The sequence below is a fragment of the Drosophila gunungcola genome, unplaced genomic scaffold, assembly GCF_025200985.1.
Source record: "Drosophila gunungcola strain Sukarami unplaced genomic scaffold, Dgunungcola_SK_2 000001F, whole genome shotgun sequence".
NCBI classification, from domain to species: domain Eukaryota; kingdom Metazoa; phylum Arthropoda; class Insecta; order Diptera; family Drosophilidae; genus Drosophila; species Drosophila gunungcola.
The window spans coordinates 20,409,039-20,427,596 of record NW_026453197.1 but is presented as its reverse complement, the minus strand read 5'-3'; the positions used below and the strand labels follow the sequence as shown (position 1 = coordinate 20,427,596).

General features: G+C 36.2%; 1 protein-coding gene across 5 annotated transcripts; it reads right to left on the bottom strand.

Moving 5' to 3' along the window:
• Nucleotides 1–5,242: 5,242 nt before the first annotated feature.
• Nucleotides 5,243–12,325, bottom strand: LOC128261937 (tubulin monoglutamylase TTLL4). Of its 5 annotated transcripts, none has more exons than XM_052995897.1 (9): nucleotides 12,152–12,325; nucleotides 10,388–11,037; nucleotides 9,134–9,572; nucleotides 8,562–8,573; nucleotides 7,997–8,368; nucleotides 7,750–7,936; nucleotides 6,910–7,080; nucleotides 5,844–6,852; nucleotides 5,243–5,755 (listed from the first exon to the last, which is right to left on the bottom strand). In XM_052995897.1, the coding sequence occupies exons 2-9, from the start codon at nucleotides 11,009–11,011 to the stop codon at nucleotides 5,588–5,590; spliced, it is 2,982 nt and encodes a 993-aa protein (XP_052851857.1). In that variant the 5' UTR covers nucleotides 11,012–11,037; nucleotides 12,152–12,325; the 3' UTR covers nucleotides 5,243–5,587. The 5 variants fall into 5 exon arrangements, with proteins under 5 accessions (XP_052851857.1, XP_052851853.1, XP_052851855.1 ...); XM_052995893.1 differs by having other exon boundaries at nucleotides 9,134–9,584; nucleotides 12,152–12,322; XM_052995895.1 differs by lacking the exon at nucleotides 12,152–12,325 and adding an exon at nucleotides 12,073–12,090 and having other exon boundaries at nucleotides 9,134–9,584.
• Nucleotides 12,326–18,558: the final 6,233 nt, after the last annotated feature.

Here is an 18,558-nt window from a genome sequence, read left to right as displayed (position 1 = left end):
CGTAAAAACAACAACTCAATATTTCAAATCAAAATTTAAATGCAGATTCTTAGAAACTAAAGCCACAAGTCTTAAAAGATATACCTCATCGAAATCGGATGCCGGAAAGAAAAGTTATGGATTTAAAACTGCAGGTTTTTGGTCACTTTTCTGCAAAGACGATTTTTTCGGAAATTAAGAAAGGGGTTTCATCACAAAAATTGCTGAAAATCGACCCAAAATTACAAACCAAGCTTTAAACGCAGATTTTTAGAGCACTTTGCCACAAGAGTTTAAAGATATACCACTTCGAGCTCAGATTCTTAAAAGAAAAGTTATAGATTTAGAACTACAGGTTTATAGAGATCTTTTGAAATGATATTTTTTGGAAATTAATTTCCTATAAATAGCAACTTAATATTTCAAAACAAAATTTAAATGCAGATTCCTAGAGACTAAAGCCACAAGTCTTTAAAGATATACCTAATCGAAATCGGATGCCGGAAAGAAAAGTAATGGATTTTAAACTGCAGGTTTTTAGTCACTTTTCTGCAACGACGATTTTTTCGGAAATTAAGAAAGGGGTTTCATCATAAAAATTGCTGAAAATCGACCCGAAATTACAAACCAAGCTTTAAACGCAGATTTTTAGAGCACTTCGCCACAAGAGTTTAGAGATATACCACTTCGAGCTCAGATTCTTAAAAGAAAAGTTATAGATTTAGAACTGCAGGTATTTGGTGATTTTTTGGAAGGTTATTTTTTGAATTATTTAAGTGTTTATATCGTAAACACAACAACTCAATATTTCAAATCAAAATTTAAATGCAGATTTTTAGAAACTAAAGCCACAAGTCTTAAAAGATATACCTCATCGAAATCGGACGCCGGAAAGAAAAGTTATGGATTTAGAACTGCAGGTTTTTGGTCACTTTTCTGCAAAGACGATTTTTTCGGAAATTAAGAAAGGGGTTTCATCACAAAAATTGCTGAAAATCGACCCGAAATTACAAACCAAGCTTTAAACGCAGATTTTTAGAGCACTTTGCCACAAGAGTTTAAAGATATACCACTTCGAGCTCAGATTCTTAAAAGAAAAGTTATAGATTTAGAACTACAGGTTTATAGTGATCTTTTGAAATGATATTTTTTGGAAATTAATTTCCTAAAAATAGCAACTTAATATTTCAAATCAAAATTTAAATGCAGATTCTTAGAAACTAAAGCCACAAGTCTTAAAAGATATACCTCATCGAAATCGGATGCCGGAAAGAAAAGTTATGGATTTTGAACTGCAGGTTCTTAGTCACTTTTCTGCAAAGACGATTTTTTCGGGAATTAAGAAAGGGGTTTCATCACAAGAATTGCTGAAAATCGACCCGAAATTGCAAACCAAGCTTTAAAAGCAGATTTTTAGAGCACTTTGCCACAAGAGCTTACAGATATACCACTTCGAGCTCAGATTCTTAAATGAAAAGTTATAGATTTAGAACTACAGGTTTATAGTGATCTTTTGAAATGAAATTTTTTGGAAATTAATTTCATAAAAATAACAACTTAATATTTCAAAATAAATTTTAAATGCAGATTCTTAGAGACTGAAGCCACAAGTCTTAAAAGATATACCTCTTTGAAATCGGACGCCGGAAAGAAAAGTTATTGATTTAGAACTGCAGGTATTTGGTCACTTATCTGCAAAAACGATTTTTTCGGAAATTAAGAAAGGGGTTTCATCACAAAAATTGCTGAAAATCGACCCGAAATTACAAACCAAGCTTTAAACGCAGATTTTTAGAGCGCTTCGCCACAAGAGTTTAGAGATATACCACTTCGAGCTCAGATTCTTAAAAGAAAAGTTATAGATTTAGAACTGCAGGTTTTTGGTGATTTTTTGGAAGGTTATTATTTGGAAATTATTTAAGTGCTTATATCGTAAAAACAACAACTCAATATTTCAAATCAAAATTTAAATGCAGATTCTTAGAAACTAAAGCCACAAGTCTTAAAAGATATACCTCATCGAAATCGGATGCCGGAAAGAAAAGTTATGGATTTAGAACTGCAGGTTTTTGGTCACTTTTCTGCAAAGACGATTTTTTCGGAAATTAAGAAAGGGGTTTCATCATAAAAATTGCTGAAAATCGACCCGAAATTACAAACCAAGCTTTAAACGCAGATTTTTAGAGCACTTCGCCACAAGAGTTTAGAGATATACCACTTCGAGCTCAGATTCTTAAAAGAAAAGTTATAGATTTAGAACTGCAGGTTTTTGGTGATTTTTTGGAAGGTTATTATTTGGAAATTATTTAAGTGCTTATATCGTAAAAACAACAACTCAATATTTCAAATCAAAATTTAAATGCAGATTCTTAGAAACTAAAGCCACAAGTCTTAAAAGATATACCTCATCGAAATCGGATGCCGGAAAGAAAAGTTATGGATTTAAAACTGCAGGTTTTTGGTCACTTTTCTGCAAAGACGATTTTTTCGGAAATTAAGAAAGGGGTTTCATCACAAAAATTGCTGAAAATCGACCCAAAATTACAAACCAAGCTTTAAACGCAGATTTTTAGAGCACTTTGCCACAAGAGTTTAAAGATATACCACTTCGAGCTCAGATTCTTAAAAGAAAAGTTATAGATTTAGAACTACAGGTTTATAGAGATCTTTTGAAATGATATTTTTTGGAAATTAATTTCCTATAAATAGCAACTTAATATTTCAAAACAAAATTTAAATGCAGATTCCTAGAGACTAAAGCCACAAGTCTTTAAAGATATACCTAATCGAAATCGGATGCCGGAAAGAAAAGTAATGGATTTTAAACTGCAGGTTTTTAGTCACTTTTCTGCAACGACGATTTTTTCGGAAATTAAGAAAGGGGTTTCATCATAAAAATTGCTGAAAATCGACCCGAAATTACAAACCAAGCTTTAAACGCAGATTTTTAGAGCACTTCGCCACAAGAGTTTAAAGATATACCTCATCGAAATCGGATTCTTAAAAGAAAAGTTATAGATTTAGAACTGCAGGTATTTGGTGATTTTTTGGAATGATATTTTTTGGAAATTATTTAAGTGTTTATGTCGTAAAAACAACAACTCAATATTTCAAAACAAAATTTAAATGCAGATTCTTAGAGACTAAAGCCACAAGTCTTTAAAGATATACCTCATCGAAATCGGATGCCGGAAAGAAAAGTTATGGATTTGGAACTGCAGGTTTTTGGTCACTTTTCTGCAAAGACGATTTTTTCGGAAATTAAGAAAGGGGTTTCATCACAAAAATTGCTAAAAAACGACCCGAAATTGCAAAACAAGCTTTAAACGCAGATTTTTAGAGCACTTTGCCACAAGAGTTTAAAGATATACCACTTCGAGCTCAGATTCTTAAAAGAAAAGTTATAGATTTAGAGCTGCAGGCTTTTGGTGATTTTTTGGAATGATATTTTTTGGAAATTATTTAAGTGTTTATATCGTAAACACAACAACTTAATATTTCAAATCAAAATTTAAATGCAGATTCTTAGAAACTAAAGCCACAAGTCTTAAAAGATATACCTCATCGAAATCGGATGCCGGAAAGAAAAGTTATGGATTTTGAACTGCAGGTATTTGGTCACTTATCTGCAAAAACGATTTTTTCGGAAATTAAGAAAGGGGTTTCATCATAAAAATTGCTGAAAATCGACCCAAAATTACAAACCAAGCTTTAAACGCAGATTTTTAGAGCACTTTGCCGCAAGAGTTTAAAGATATACCACTTCGAGCTCAGATTCTTAAAAGAAAAGTTATAGATTTAGAGCTGCAGGCTTTTGGTGATTTTTTGGAATGATATTTTTTGGAAATTATTTATGTGTTTATATCGTAAAAACAACAACTTAATATTTCAAATCAAAATTTAAATGCAGATTCTTAGAAACTAAAGCCACAAGTCTTAAAAGATATACCTCATCGAAATCGGATGCCGGAAAGAAAAGTTATGGATTTTGAACTGCAGGTTTTTAGTCACTTTTCTGCAAAGACGATTTTTTCGGAAATTAAGAAAGGGGTTTCATCATAAAAATAGCTGAAAATCGACCCGAAATTACAAACCAAGTTTTAAACGCAGATTTTTAGAGTCTTAAGCCCCAAAACTATAAGGATTAATTTGTTTGTATTAATTTTCATGTTGTGTGTAGTCCATAATATAGAAATTAATAAATAGTGGCATACAACTTTCATAGAATTTAATTCTTAGGCAAAATGTTGACTGAATCGCATCATGCAATCGCATCTTTTTAAAATAGAACAAGAAGGAAAGCAAACTTCGGCAAGCCGAAGTTCATATACCCTTGCAGCTATTGCATTAATTAAATACTTTTGAAAACATTTAAATTATGATTTACTTGAGTATGTGCTAAAAAAAAACATTGAAACTATGATTATTTGCAGCTCAATTATTAGATAGTTATTTTATATATTTTTATTATTTCTATGGGAGCTATATGCTATAGACGTCCGATTTTGATAAAATTTATACCATAATTCTGAAATAATTAAACATTGCTATATGTCGAAGAACTAAACAAAAAATTAAAAAACAGAAAAGTTATAATTTTTTTCATTTATTTTTCCGATTGTTCCTATGGGAGCTATATGCTATAGTCGTCCGATTTTGATGAAATTGAAACCGTAATTCTGAAATATTAAACCATTACTATATCTCGAAGAACTAAACAAAAATTAAAAAACAGCAAAGTTATAATTTTTTTTCATTTATTTTTCCGATTGTTCCTATGGGAGCTATATGCTATAGTCGTCCGATTTTGATGAAATTTAAACCGTAAATCGGAAATATTTTACCATTACTATATGTCGAAGAACTAAACAAAAAATTAAAAAACAGCAAAGTTATAATTTTTTTTCATTTATTTTTCCGATTGTTCCTATGGGAGCTATATGCTATAGTCGTCCGATCCGGCTCGTTCCGACTTATATACTACCTGCAATAGAAAGACAACTTTTGGGAAAGTTTCATGCAGATAGCTTTAAAACTGAGAGACTAGTTTGCATATAAACGGACGGACAGACGGACAGACGGACAGACGGACATGGCTAGATCGACTCTCCTAGTGATGCTGATCAAGAATATATATACTTTATAGGGTCGGAAACGTCTCCTTCACTGCGTTGCAAACTTCTGACTGAAATTATAATACCCTCTGCAAGGGTATAAAAACCAAAAAAAAAAAAAAAGAAAACATTTTTGTACAATTATCACATTAGGAAATGGAGTATTTTGTTTATTAATTTTCAATTTTTCTATATTCCATAATAAAGAAATTAAATAATAATAGCATAGCCCAAGATTTAGATCAAATTAATATTGGACTTTATAAATCTAGGATAAAGACGATCGGAGTTGAGTTAACTTTATTGGTTTTGGACAATTCCAAAGTGAAGATGGACGGGATACGGGCGTTGCAGTGTTGTGCCGCGGACGGAAACGGAAACGGAAATGTGCATCTGGATCTGAATGATGATCTCGATATGCGGGCGGGCGGGCGGTAGGGCGACTGAGGACTCTCACGCGATGTGGTCGATGTGCGATGTCATCTAAGGTGGTTTCAGGACTTAATCTCGATGCAGGCATCCGGACGGGGCGCCACCACCGCTCCGCTGCTGTCCACGGCGGTTGGGGCAGGGTTGAGCAGGGCCAGCGTGGTGGCACCGTCCAAGACCTCATCCTTGCGCACGTGCAGCATATCGATCTCGGTAAGTGCAACATTTGGTTCCTAGATAAGAAATGTGGCTTGAGAACGTGCTGCGGAAGCGGTACGGAAAGGGGGGTAGGAATTGGGCGGAATTGAATTGATCGTTCACCTTTTCCATGGCGGCATCCGACACCTGCAGATGATACTTATCGCGGCAGTGGCGCGACAGCAGGGCAATGCCCAGCTCCCGGTTCTTGGCGTACTTCGACTCCCAGGCGTCCAGCAGGCGATTGTAGTAGCGCGCATTCTCCACATACCGCAGATAGACATGGGTGCCCGCGGTGGGGAAGATGCGCTCCAGCGGCTGGCACCTGGCCAGCTCATCCTCGGCCACGATCAGGCAGCGCACATCGTCGGGCAGCAGGTTGTCCAGTATGGTGTCCACATACTCCTCCCGGAACTCGATGCTCCGGTTGGTGTACTGATTGTGCTTGCGCACCTCCTCCGCCGTCAGGCAGGTGGTGAAAATGCGCTTGTCGTGGCACAGTGGTCCCGCCAGCTTCAGCTCCTCCAGAATCTCCGCCTGCTGGCGTTCATTCAGCTTCGGTGGCACCTGATACAGGGCCGTATTGAGCACAGCCTGTATGAGTGGACCCTTTACATGCAGATCCAATGGCAGCTCCGAGTGCAGCGAGGGCGATATGTTGATCTCCAGCAGCCAGGGCACTAGATTCTCGTCCAGCAGCACATCGAAGCCGAAGAGCTCGAAGCAATTGTAGCGAAAGTTCACATTCTGGCGGTACATGCGATTCAGGCCCGACTCGCCACTCACAATGCCCTTGATCACCAGATTGCGCAGGGTGGCCCACAAGTGCTTGGTGTTCACGCCACGATTCTCCAGGCAGGACCACAGGGACTGCAGGGTCCACTTGTGGCCCTGGCAGGCATTGAAGTCCTCGTTCTTGGCATAGTTCTGCGAGAACTTGTTGATGCTGTAGTTGGTCAGATGCATGCACCGCTCGTCCAGGTTGCCCAGCTCCGAGCTGTACTTCACCGAGGCGAATCGCGCCAGGCCATCCTTGTACATGTAGATGCGCAACGGATTGATCGAGGTCAGCACCACATACAGACGCATGTCGAACTTGTTGTCGTTGATCAGCAAGGGGCGCTCAATGTATCTGAGTTATGGGGTTAAAGGTTATTACCGATGGGTTACTTAAGAATGGTGGACCTACTTCTGCACCACCAGGGGTCGATCCTTGGGAAACTGGCTCCACTTGTTCACGATGCGTATCCCGGTTCCTCGGGCACTCGCCGGCGGCTTCACAATCCACTTTGTCAGCTTCGAGGCATTCTTGGGCCACACCTGGCGCAGACTCTCCAAATCATCAGGCATTATGTAGGATCTGTTGTGGCATTATTGAAAAAAGAGTGGTTAAAGATAGTGTATAATATAATAATAAATAATAATAATGTTATATTATTTTATTGGTTTAACATTATCTAACAACTATCTAAATGACTATATAAAATGCATAAAAATAATTCACTATTATTCTACTACCATTTTAATTAATGTAAAATTCTCTAAAAACTTTTCCCATATTCTACACATTTTCTATTCAATCTAAAAAACTTATAAAAACAATGTACTAAAAATCAATGTACTGTTAAAATAAATACAGAATTTAAAAATTACCTAACTTTTAAACCAAATTTTTGTTATGGGTCTTACATGTTATAAACAGTTATCCAATTAAACATATTTTCCATTTAGTATAAAAAAAGGACCTTATGTTATTTTTTAAATATAACTCCTTAGTTAAAAAATTGAAATAACAAAATGTATGCAAATAAATCCTCTTTAAACAATCTTATATCTTAATTAAGGGTTTTTTACTCTCAAATTAAGAAAGCATTGACGATTAAAATTAGAAATTTGGAATCTTCTAAAAACATTTCCTAAAACATTTTTGTATGCTCTCAAACCTTGCCAAGTTAAACATATTATACATTCAGTGCAAAAAACCATTGAATCTCATCTGATTTCTTTAATCCCCTTGATCAATGCTCACTTTTGCATGATGCCAAACTCTTTCTTGCCGAATTTCTGCATATTGCTGTAGATGCTGCGCCACATGGTGTCTTTGCGTCCAATCCGGAAGGATCCGGGTATGTGGTTGTACTTCTGGTGCGATCGTATGGTTCTAAAGCCGGGGCTCTTCATGTGCTTCTCCCACACCGCCATCCAGTCGGTGGTGTCTGCAAGGGGATAACACAATTAAAAAGGTTGTAAAAGGCAGCTTTCAATGGTGAACCCACTCTTGATGATGCGGAAGCCCGAGTTGAGCACCACTCGCTTAACAATCTTGGGCATCACGGGACTGAGCTTCCATTTGAGCACTCGATGCAAGGCTGCCGGCATGGGTGGACCCTTGTCGGCATGCGAGGTAAAGTTCAGGTACGGCGGAACATGCGGAAAGAGGCTGGGCGAGAGGATGGCATCCGGACGGAAGTAGATCGACGCCTCGGAGTCCGCGGTGGCCACCGATTCCCTCGACTGCGTCTTCTCCGGCAGCAGGCGAGTGTGCTTGCTCTGGCGCGTCTCCGTGTTATCCTCCTCCAAAAAGAAGGGCGTGCCCACATACTCCTCCTCCGAGTCCGAATCATCGTAGTTGTTAATGTCGTCGATGGCTATTGGAATACAAAAATGTATTAGAAAATTATTTTTTTAATGGTGGAAATATTCTTGTCTACAAGTACGAAAATTCTCGGATGAATTCACGTTCTCACTTGGTTAAAGGACTAATTTAAAGTGAGTATGCAAGAATGGGTTATAAGGTTTCTTTCGAATAATATAGTTTTATTCGGGCCTTGGCATTCTTACTTGGTTCTGGGTCTGAAATGAGAATATAATAGAACACATGAAGGGATTAGAGGGTTTTATTTAGTGCTGAAGACTTTCTTAAGACTGCCTGTGTTAGAACTTGCAATAATGAGCTTGAGTTCTTACTTGATCAAAATAAGAATGCAAAAAGGGATTATAGATTTTCTTGAAATTAATCTAAACAATTAACTTTCTTACTTTCTTTAAGGACTACTTTGAAATAAATAAAAAAATATGGTAAAAATACAAAAGGTTTGCATTTTAATATATTTTAAATATTATTTTTAGCGATAACTAGCGATACTGTCACGATCTTACTTGGTTAAAGGACTTATTTAATATTATAATATAAATATAAGAAGGAATCTGAGGGTTTCTTTTGGATACTGTACATTTTCTTGGGCACGCACAAGTTTGAAATTGGTCTAAAGAATTCTCTTTTACACAATTTTTTAAATACCTATTTTGAACCACAGTTTAAATAATGAAATATTAACGAAGTTCATAATTTCTTCTTGTTCTGAACCTAAATACTTTTGGTAATCAATAAAATTTGTGGAATTTTTTCTCACCTGCGCAGGGATCGTCGTCGTGCCTCCGGTCGTAATCGTGTCCGGCTCCCTTGTTCAGCGAGACACCCACATAGGGCGAGCTGTGATCTCCGGCTGGCATCCGGTACGACTGCTGCTGGCTGTTCTGAGGACCATGGGCGTATAGCGAGGCGTAGAGGCTCGTCTCCAAGGCGCTGACCGCCGACTTGGTCAGCCCGTTCTGGGTGAGCAGCCGGCTCTTCTCCTCCTGCTGCTGCTGGCCACTCAGCATGCTGCTGCCGTGGAACGAGTTCACCACGATCTTGCTGGGCGCCGATGGCTTCAGGGTCTGGGTGCTGGAGCAGGAAATGCCCGAGGAGGCCACCTTGGTCTGGCCGGGCGGACTGAGGCTGGAGCGCTTGGATGATCCGTTGCTTGGACTGCCGTTTGAGTGCTTGGCGAAGGCCTCCTCCCTGGCGCGCTTCAATAGCATCTGGTCGGTTAGTTAGGGTGCGGAAGCGGAAACGGAAACGCATAACATGGAACACGCAGAGAGAAAAGGTGACACAAGAAATGAAGACATGCTGGTTGGCATTTTAGGGGTTTTGAATGAGGGGAATCGTGATACAATTGATTTTCTGTTAATGTAATCTAGGCAAAATTAACTAAAAATGCCAATAAGTGCTAATGACATTTGTGATCGCAAAGCAGGGAAAACGTTTTAGCAAATTAAAAAGGCAGATTAAACATAAAAAAAGATAAACAAACATTATTGGAGTAGGAAGAAACATTTTTATGAAAATGTGTTATTCAAATTTTATAATGACAAATACACTAAAATATCTTTATTAGTCTGTCTTTTTATGCTTTAAAGTCCTTTGTTTCTTAAATTAAATTAAGTTTGAATATGAAATCCTTAAAAAAACATTTAATAGTTTCTAATAACCTTTATAGTGGAAAAATTGTGCTTTTGGTGTGTCTTTTGAACAAACTTTTAAATAAGCTAAAATTATATCAGGATAATTTTTTTATATTTAAAATACAAGAATTCACCAAAAAAGAAAATTGTCGTAGAAACTAAACTTTTATTATGACAAATTTTTCTATAAGATGAGCATTAATAACATATTGAAACTAAACATAAATTTTTTATTTTTTAATAAAAAAAGGATTTTCTGTTAACAAAGAAAAAAAAATTATGACACAATACCACAGATCAACTACAAAAAAATTACATTAAAAATTCTTTGCCATCATAATATAGATCTATTTAATTAAGATGGTATTAACGCTCACCTGGACTTTCTTGTATGGCTCCGATTGGAGCACACTGTTGGCCACTACGGGCGTGGGACTGGAGGCCACCTTGGGTGGCGAGCTGTTGGGCGGGGATCCCCGGATGGTGATGCGCTGGCCGGTGGCCTTGGATGCGGTGCCACCTCCAAGAGCGGTCATTTTCTCCGGGGTCAAGCGTTTTCGCGGCGATGGCGGCGATCTTTGCTTCTGGCTGGGTGGCGAGGAGCGATTGGAGGCGGATGCGGTAGCGGATGCTGAGGGATTGGAAGACGATCCTCCTCCACCAGCTGAACTGCGATGCTGTGGAGTGCTGGACTGCATAATCCGGCCCTGATTTCGAATCGGGGCGGCGGCAGCGGCGGCGGCAGCCAGGTGAGGCTGAAAGTGGTTCGCCGAGGCGGGCACATGATTGTGGTGAGCCAACTTCTTGCACATGACCATCTTGTCCTTGTAGAGCTCCACCTCCTCCAGCCAGGACTCGTGGAAGTCGAGAATCTCGATGCCCTTGCCGGTGCGGTGGTTCTGTTTCTGATTCTGGCTGTGACGCCCCGTCAAACTGTGGTTCTCCTTGGCGGCAGTTCCCGATCGTGCCGAAGTTGTCCTCTTCTCGGTCATCTGAGCCATATTGAGTTCACAGGTAATTTGGATAGCTGCAAGTGGAAAGCAAAATTGTGATTAAAAAATAATTTTAAATGGGATAATGTTTGCATGCCTAATGAGTCACTATCTAAATTGTTTTTTGAACTTTTGAACTAGTGAAGATCATATTATTTTTGCATAATTATAAAATTTTTATTAATCATTATTATTTATACATTTTTATTTTGCCATATAAGTCACTGAATAAATTAATTTTCAGTATTTTAACTGGTAAAGAACATATTATTGTTTAATATTTATAGGATTTTTGTTCTTTATACACATTTTTATTTTGCGTTTTTTTTATTATGAATGAAGTAACGAATTAAAGAAAAAATGTTTTTTTTAGATTAGGATTTTTAAATGATTATTTTGTTTAATTTTGTTGTTGTATTTTGTTCACTTTTTTATACTGACTACATAGAAAAAAATATATTTAGTCGGATATGCAGATTATTTTTATTATTATTTGTATTATTCAATATTAATATGAATACTCTTTTTAATTTATTTTTGTATATTTTACATATAAATATATTTTATTTTTGGTTTGATAATTTTGTCTTCTTTTTTTGAGATGCACATTGTAAAGTACTTAATTTTTCTTTTATTTTACTTTTACAGCTCCGAATTCCCCGCGAATTGGGACCACTTTTCGAAAGTGGGTTTTCCGAATGGGTTCAAGGTGGTTGTTTTTTTGGGTGCTGCGGTTTATTACTTCACCACTCGGGTGGTATTTGTGCGCGCGGCGGCGTGTCAATGGCTGGCTATTTTCGAAAACTCATGGCACAGCACCAAGATCATCAAGGAAAATAGAAAATAGTCCAAAAAAAAAGCGAAAAAAACGAAAACGTACAGAATGCGGGGCACACTTCGTTCATCGATTGCCAATCGATCAACAACAACGAAATGCGTGCCAAAAACAGAAAAACGAGCAAATGAAGAAGAGACTTTCGCCTTCAATGAATGCGCCTGTTTGAATTTAAAAATTCAATGGGCGCGAAAAAGTGTGTTTATCGGTATCGCTTTTTGTTGTTGTTTCTTACAGCCGGCGTTTTTTGCACGTGTGTGCGTGTGCGGCTTCAAGCGCGTGTGGGTGTGTGTGCGTATGCAGCTGAGACTCACCGTATTATTTTTTTACATGCGCACAACAAATTTTGTTCAGTTACACAAACAAACCGAGAATTAGTAGACAGTTAATGACTCGGTGCCTCGATCTTAAATATATTCCCACATTTATACTATAAAAATCTCATTAGAGATTTTTGTTTGTTTGAAGCAAAAAAAAAACAACAAAAAAATTGTACAAGGTGGCAACGTTAGAAGACACAGTTCTGCAGTTTGATAACTCATATCGATAGTTTGGCCAGTGCTGCCCATTTGCTGGCGGGAGTTTTAAACTTAACCAAATTTTTGATGGCCCAACAATTGTTTGAATAATTCGTTATTTTTATTTAATTTAACTTACGCTCAGGGCAAAACAATAAGCTCCATTTAAGAAGAACATATTAATGCTAAATTGAATGACAACAATACAAATAAACATAAGAAGCCAATTAATACTAATTTTTAGTAATTAATAAACTTTTTTAAGAAACAAAGTTTAATTGGTGTACCGAGAGTATGCTCAAGTGCCTTATCAGATTATGAGTAACATATTTTCGGGAAAACATATATAAAAATTCGTTATTGTTAATATCGTTTTGGGAAAAAACATATTTAAAAACTTCTTAGAAACGTGGATCATAATTTAAGATTTATGATGAAATTATGATTATGAAATTAAGAGAGCCCCTCACTATATAAATGCCAGCGAAAAAATTCCAAATTAGTTCATTGTCAACAAACACCAACCGTGGTTATACGTGCAAAAAATGTTCAAGTTCGGAATGTATATTTTCTACGGGTGTATCTTTTTCGGGATAACCCAATCGCAGGATATTCAGGAGTCTGACCATGTGCCAAAGGAAGTCGCTTATCAATGTGCAGGATACTGTACTGACATATTGAGACCATTATTCGAAATAAATGTTAAACTCCAGAATCAAATTGTCAATCAGAATTTGACCCTTAACAATAAGCTGGCCATACACAGCATAAGTGATCAGTTAAATTACCTTGCTGCATTAATGAATGAAACTCAGACAAATGTGAATACCATTAAAAAAGAAAACCAGGAGAGTCTAGACAGAATCGAAAAGAAAACACTTTTAAACATGGAAAAAATTCAACAAGAAACACTGGATATCTTGAAAGGAATTCAAATGGAGAAAGGTACAAAATTGAACAGAACACTAGAGATGGAAGACGAAATCCCTGAAACAGACCCTGGAAAACTAGGATTCGAAAAAATTGGATCGAGATATTTCTACCTTAAAGATATTGAATTCAATAGTGCAAAAAATTGGACTGAAGCCCAAAAAGCCTGTCGTGAAAAAGGTGGTCATCTAGCGGCCTTTCAAAATCTAGAAGAACTTTTAGCCATTCAACAAAAAATTCCAAACTTTTATTACTGGCTGGGCATTAACGATCGCAAAAAAGAGGTCGAATTTCTATCTGTAGCCTCCGGCAAAATAGCATATGTAAACTTTAAAACCGGCAAACCTCATAATTATGAAGGCAAAGAAAGCTGCGTTGCATTATACGAAGGTTTAATGGTTGATTTTTCTTGTGGAGCTAAACATTACTATATATGCCAGTTCGGCAAAGAATTTTAAATACAGGAAATGTTAAAATATCTAATAAAAAGAAGTCCAAACTATGTTAAAGGTCCCACGAAAAAAATTTTATATTATATTAATATGCTTAAAACAAATAACATATACATAAAATTTACAAAAATAATAAATATTATATTCTAAGCTTATAATATGATAAAAAAGTTACTTATTAAGTATAATTGTTATTATGGCAAGGAAATAAAATTGTAAACTACAAAGCAAAATATTTAATATAAATTTATTTGGAGCTAAAAAATGATTGAAATTGTATTTTAGACTAGGTGGCTGCCAAAACCAAAGTATATAAATGCATAAAAATCAAATAAATACTCCGCTAAATTTTTTAAAATGAAACGTTACCCTGAAGTGAAATAAATATAAAAGTGATAAATTAATAGGCAATAACATTAATTTAGGGCCCCATTACTGCACAATCAAGAAATTCATGTTCGGCACCCAGCGATTTACTGGTCATCAAACAGTTTGACATAGATCAGGCATCTGGTCAGCGCTTCCTCTACCTAAACTAAAAAAAAAACGAAAGACAAAAAAAAAGAGACCTACATGAGCGGAACGAATCCTGTGATCAAATGCCGCGTTTGGCCAATGATGAAGCCATCACATCGATGTTTCCATTTATACACCTTTTTTCTTGGTGCAAACGAGCGGCCTTTATTGATTTTGATGGCTGCGCAGCAGTACAAAGTGATTTATCGCAGATCCTGCGGCAAATGGAGAAGGAACACACAGAGGCTCATCGCATTCGCATCCACAAGATACGAATCCGTCGATAAGTTGTGGCGGCCTTTAAACGGCCCTCGAGGCAGCATCATCACCATCATCACCATCATCGTTACCGCCTACAAGACGTCAACACCCAGTGGTCAGCGAATAACCAAAGGATACTGAAACTGCACAGGGGAAAATTGTCAATAACATAGAAGAAAATTTAAAATAAATAAATAATAAAATAAATAATAATAAATAAATAAAATAAATTATTTAAAATAAATAATTTTAAGTAATTCATTCAAAATAAATCACACAATTTAGTTTGTTTAAATGGATTTCAGCCAATTTAAAAGTAAAAATATTCTGGTATTGCCACAAGTTTTTCTCAGTGTTTATATGGAACGAGATTTATGGGACTGGAGAAGGATGCCTGCACTGCGACGCTGATGAACTTATCTACATCTCGGGACATTAACGTGTTTGTTGTTTGGGCCTGTGTTTTGTCATTGGTCGGTCTTCGTTTTCAGGACCCGATACAGTGGCACTTTCGATGGCCCGATCAGATGAAAGATATGGCCCAAATGCGCCTGTGTGGGCCAAATCTAAAGAGCCCTAAACAAGTAGCTTACACGGAAAGAAAACAAATATTTCCAGCTATTAGGCAGCTAAGCATCAACAGGAGAAAAACAAGAGGCATTAAAAAAAAAAGATAAAGACCTAAAACATGACTTACAAATTTAGAAGATTAAAAGTAACATAATGTTCCTTAAACAGAAAAGTGATCTGTTAAAGCCTCACTGTTTTTTTTTTAAATTTAAATAGTGGTTAAATATTTTTTAATGGTTTTTGGTGTCGTAAAGAATTTAAACGGAGCTCCATAACCATGTTCTTCTGATTTAACTGATTTAAGAAAAACCATAAACATAAATAGTCATGGACCCTACAAAATGTCTTTAAAATCTTTTTCAGAATTAATTTCTTAATTGCCTATACCTACTCATAGCTATTTGTAATTAGTAAATTATTGTTATTTTTTACAACTATTTGTAATTTATATATAAATTTTATAATTTTCTCCCTGTACAAAAGTAGTTCAGCTGCAGACATTTGTTGTGCGGTAAGCACGCCGCTTGTTTATAAAATATTATTAATTATTTAATCAAGGCGGTGCCGGCTGCTTAAGTTTTGGATTTCATCATCTCGCACACACCCGCTGAAGGAAAAGTATCGAATATCTGGAGTAAATGCAATTAATTTGCTCCTTGCACAATGCACACAATGCGAGAATAGAGCACTTTTAGTCCCCTCGCTCGACAGCATAAAGAATACAGAATACAACTAATTTGGGCCTATTCAGGGAACTGCAAGACATGTGTGTGCTTTGGATTTGGAGCCCCTAATCCTTTCACTAGATGTTTGCTTTCGGCACCTTTTGGTAAACGTGAGATGGCTTGAAAAGGATTTGCGATCGGCACGCCGTGATTAGAGCTCAATTTACACACCTAGCCGAAAAAGGTGTGTGCAAAGATGAAATCGAAGAAATCGAGACGATTCATTATTCAATCAATAGCGTATAACACATATGGTTTTGGTATCCTTTAATCCTGCAAAAAAAAAAAACGATGGAGTGGAAGACATGTGTTGCGCAATGGAGAAGGGTTTTTCAGATCACTTTTCCAAGATCAAAGAAAATTGGGGAGTTGCCCTCATATAATGCAGTTCCAACGCAGCTGATTAGTTTTTAAAAGATCTCTATGAGTAGAAAAAACAGATCCATTATAATATGATTATTTGAATTTGGCAATTCATAATAATTTTTCACAAACTATTCTCGATGATGATATTACTTAACGTCAAGCTTTTAAAAAACGACTATAAAAACCGTGAAACTGATAAGAAATATTAAGAATAATTTTATAATTAACAATTTAACTTTTCCGGGAACTGGCAAAATTCCATAATTCACTTTTATACCGAAATAAAACTAACCTTACACAACGCGTAACCGATAAGAAGAAGTAAATTTTAAGTTCCGACCATCATCATCATGATTTTCGCATTGGTTGGTTTAAAACTCGCTTAATGTTCAAACATTAAAATTTTAATTATTTTTTTTTTTTATTCAATCACTATTTTAATCTTCATAAACTAAAATGAAGCTAAAAATGTGGTCTATATTCCCCTTTTCAACCACTTTAAATTTGATAAAATAGACCTGTTGGATTCGTCACATGGCAAATTTAATCAAACCAATTAGTTACCTCAATAAAGATAGGCAATTTTTCTCCGAACCCTCAAAAGATTCCACTGCCAATTAAACATCTTCGATCTGAGTTTTCAACTGCGAGCAGGCAAAATGGATGCCGTCTTTGATATTTCTGTTAATCGCCAACTAAGTCGACGATTAATTTTACTGCTTATTTTGTTTTCACCCATTCGTAATAAAAATGCCATAAGCCCGCTCAGCGGCGAAAATAAAATTGAAAATTTATTGTCTATATGGGATTTCAGTCTGGCCATCAGCGACAACCTTTAGCTTCTGCAAAAAATGGAAAAAAAAGCCCAATGAAGAAGATGCCAATTTTTTTGCCGCCGCTTCTCTGACGTTTTGCTGTCTTCTTTCGGGTTTTTTTTTACCCAGTTTCTCGGTTGACGTTGATAATTTAGCAAAAAGAATTCAATATTTTGACAGCATTGTGTGTTGAGTTATAGAACAGAATTAATTTGCATTGAATGCGAGTAGAAAGAATTTTAAGGAAGGGGAATTAGGAAGAATTATAGGAGAAGAAACTTAACAAACCCATGAAAGATAAGCGATAAAATTGTTTCTAAGCTGAATATATATTATCAACACACGGGTATTTTAAAACAAATATTTATAATTTAAATTAAATTACCTCGTGAGAATTAATGTTTGATGCTTAGTAGCTAATAAAATTATCATATAGATTTTTATGTAAGGAAATTAATAATAATTTTATTTTTCTTTCCTAAATACAAATAAGAGTTTTTAAAAATTCATTTAAAAGGGTAAATAAATAGGTTGAACATTATGATATTGTACTATACTAATTATAAATAAATGAATTAAAAAGTTATTATAAAACATTTTCTTTCTACGATCAAAAATAAATTTGCAATTCAAATCCTTGTTGTTTCTTAAGTTTTGGTTGTGCTTTTACATTTTTGTATTTTGAAAATCCATACTCAAAAATTAAGGAGTTTGTGAATAATAAATATGTTTTTTTTTTGATTGGATAACCTTATCGATAATTTTACAACGCTTTGAAATTTGTTAACTAATTTATTGCGAATTAATTGGAGAGGAGACCATAAAAAGAGGCTGCCAGGACAACCATTGTCCTTGCAGTGATTTAAATGGTTAGCTGCGCAAATTATTTAACAAGCCAAAGCACCTGATACCAGGACACCCTCCAAAACCCATCCTTTTTCCCAGGACAATGCGAACTGGAACAGGTGTGCCTGCAGGTTCGTCCTTCGCCGCTTGGTGACGCTCTATTACACACACATTCACACGCACAATTGGGCACTTAACAATTTTCAGAAACTTTACTCAAATTACATAGCCTTCGCACACCCCCCTTACAACACATCCCCAAAAAGGACCCCTTCAGAAAACGCTTTTCAGCACTCAACCCCAAGTTTTCAGTGGCCGTTTGTTCGGTTCCCGCGCAATTTGTGTTTAATTTCAGGTTGGAAAACCATGAATTATAAAGTGGGGTAGTAGCTTCTTTAACGCATGACACTCATCCTTGAAGTGGGGGTAAAAAAAGAAAAGCAGGAGGAAAACCCATAATTACAGCCCATCACCATCAGTATGCATTTGCTGCTGACCGGAACTCGATTTGTTTTCCACAAAGTTGGCTTTCAATGTCGCATGTTTGTACACAAAATTCGATTCGATTTCCGTTGGTTTTACAGTTCCGTTCGCAGGCCTTTCATTAAATGCCATGAAATGATTTTATTTTCCTGCCAGCGTATGTCTATAATTATCATAAATATTTGCCACAAAATAGACAAAAGTTTTGCAGATGGCAAGAAAATATTTTATCAGTTGAA

What these genes read in the sequence shown, in the direction of transcription:
- LOC128261937 (XM_052995893.1), bottom strand. Translation starts at nt 11,011, where the DNA reads ATGGCTCAGATGACCGAGAAGAGGACAACTTCGGCACGATCGGGAACT. An exon ending in GGGCTTCCGCATCATCAAGA is followed by an intron (nt 7,937 to 7,996) that starts GTGGGTTCACCA and finishes ATCCCCTTGCAG; the next exon opens with ACACCACCGACTGGATGGCG. An exon ending in CGACCCCTGGTGGTGCAGAA is followed by an intron (nt 6,853 to 6,909) that starts GTAGGTCCACCA and finishes CCCATAACTCAG; the next exon opens with ATACATTGAGCGCCCCTTGC.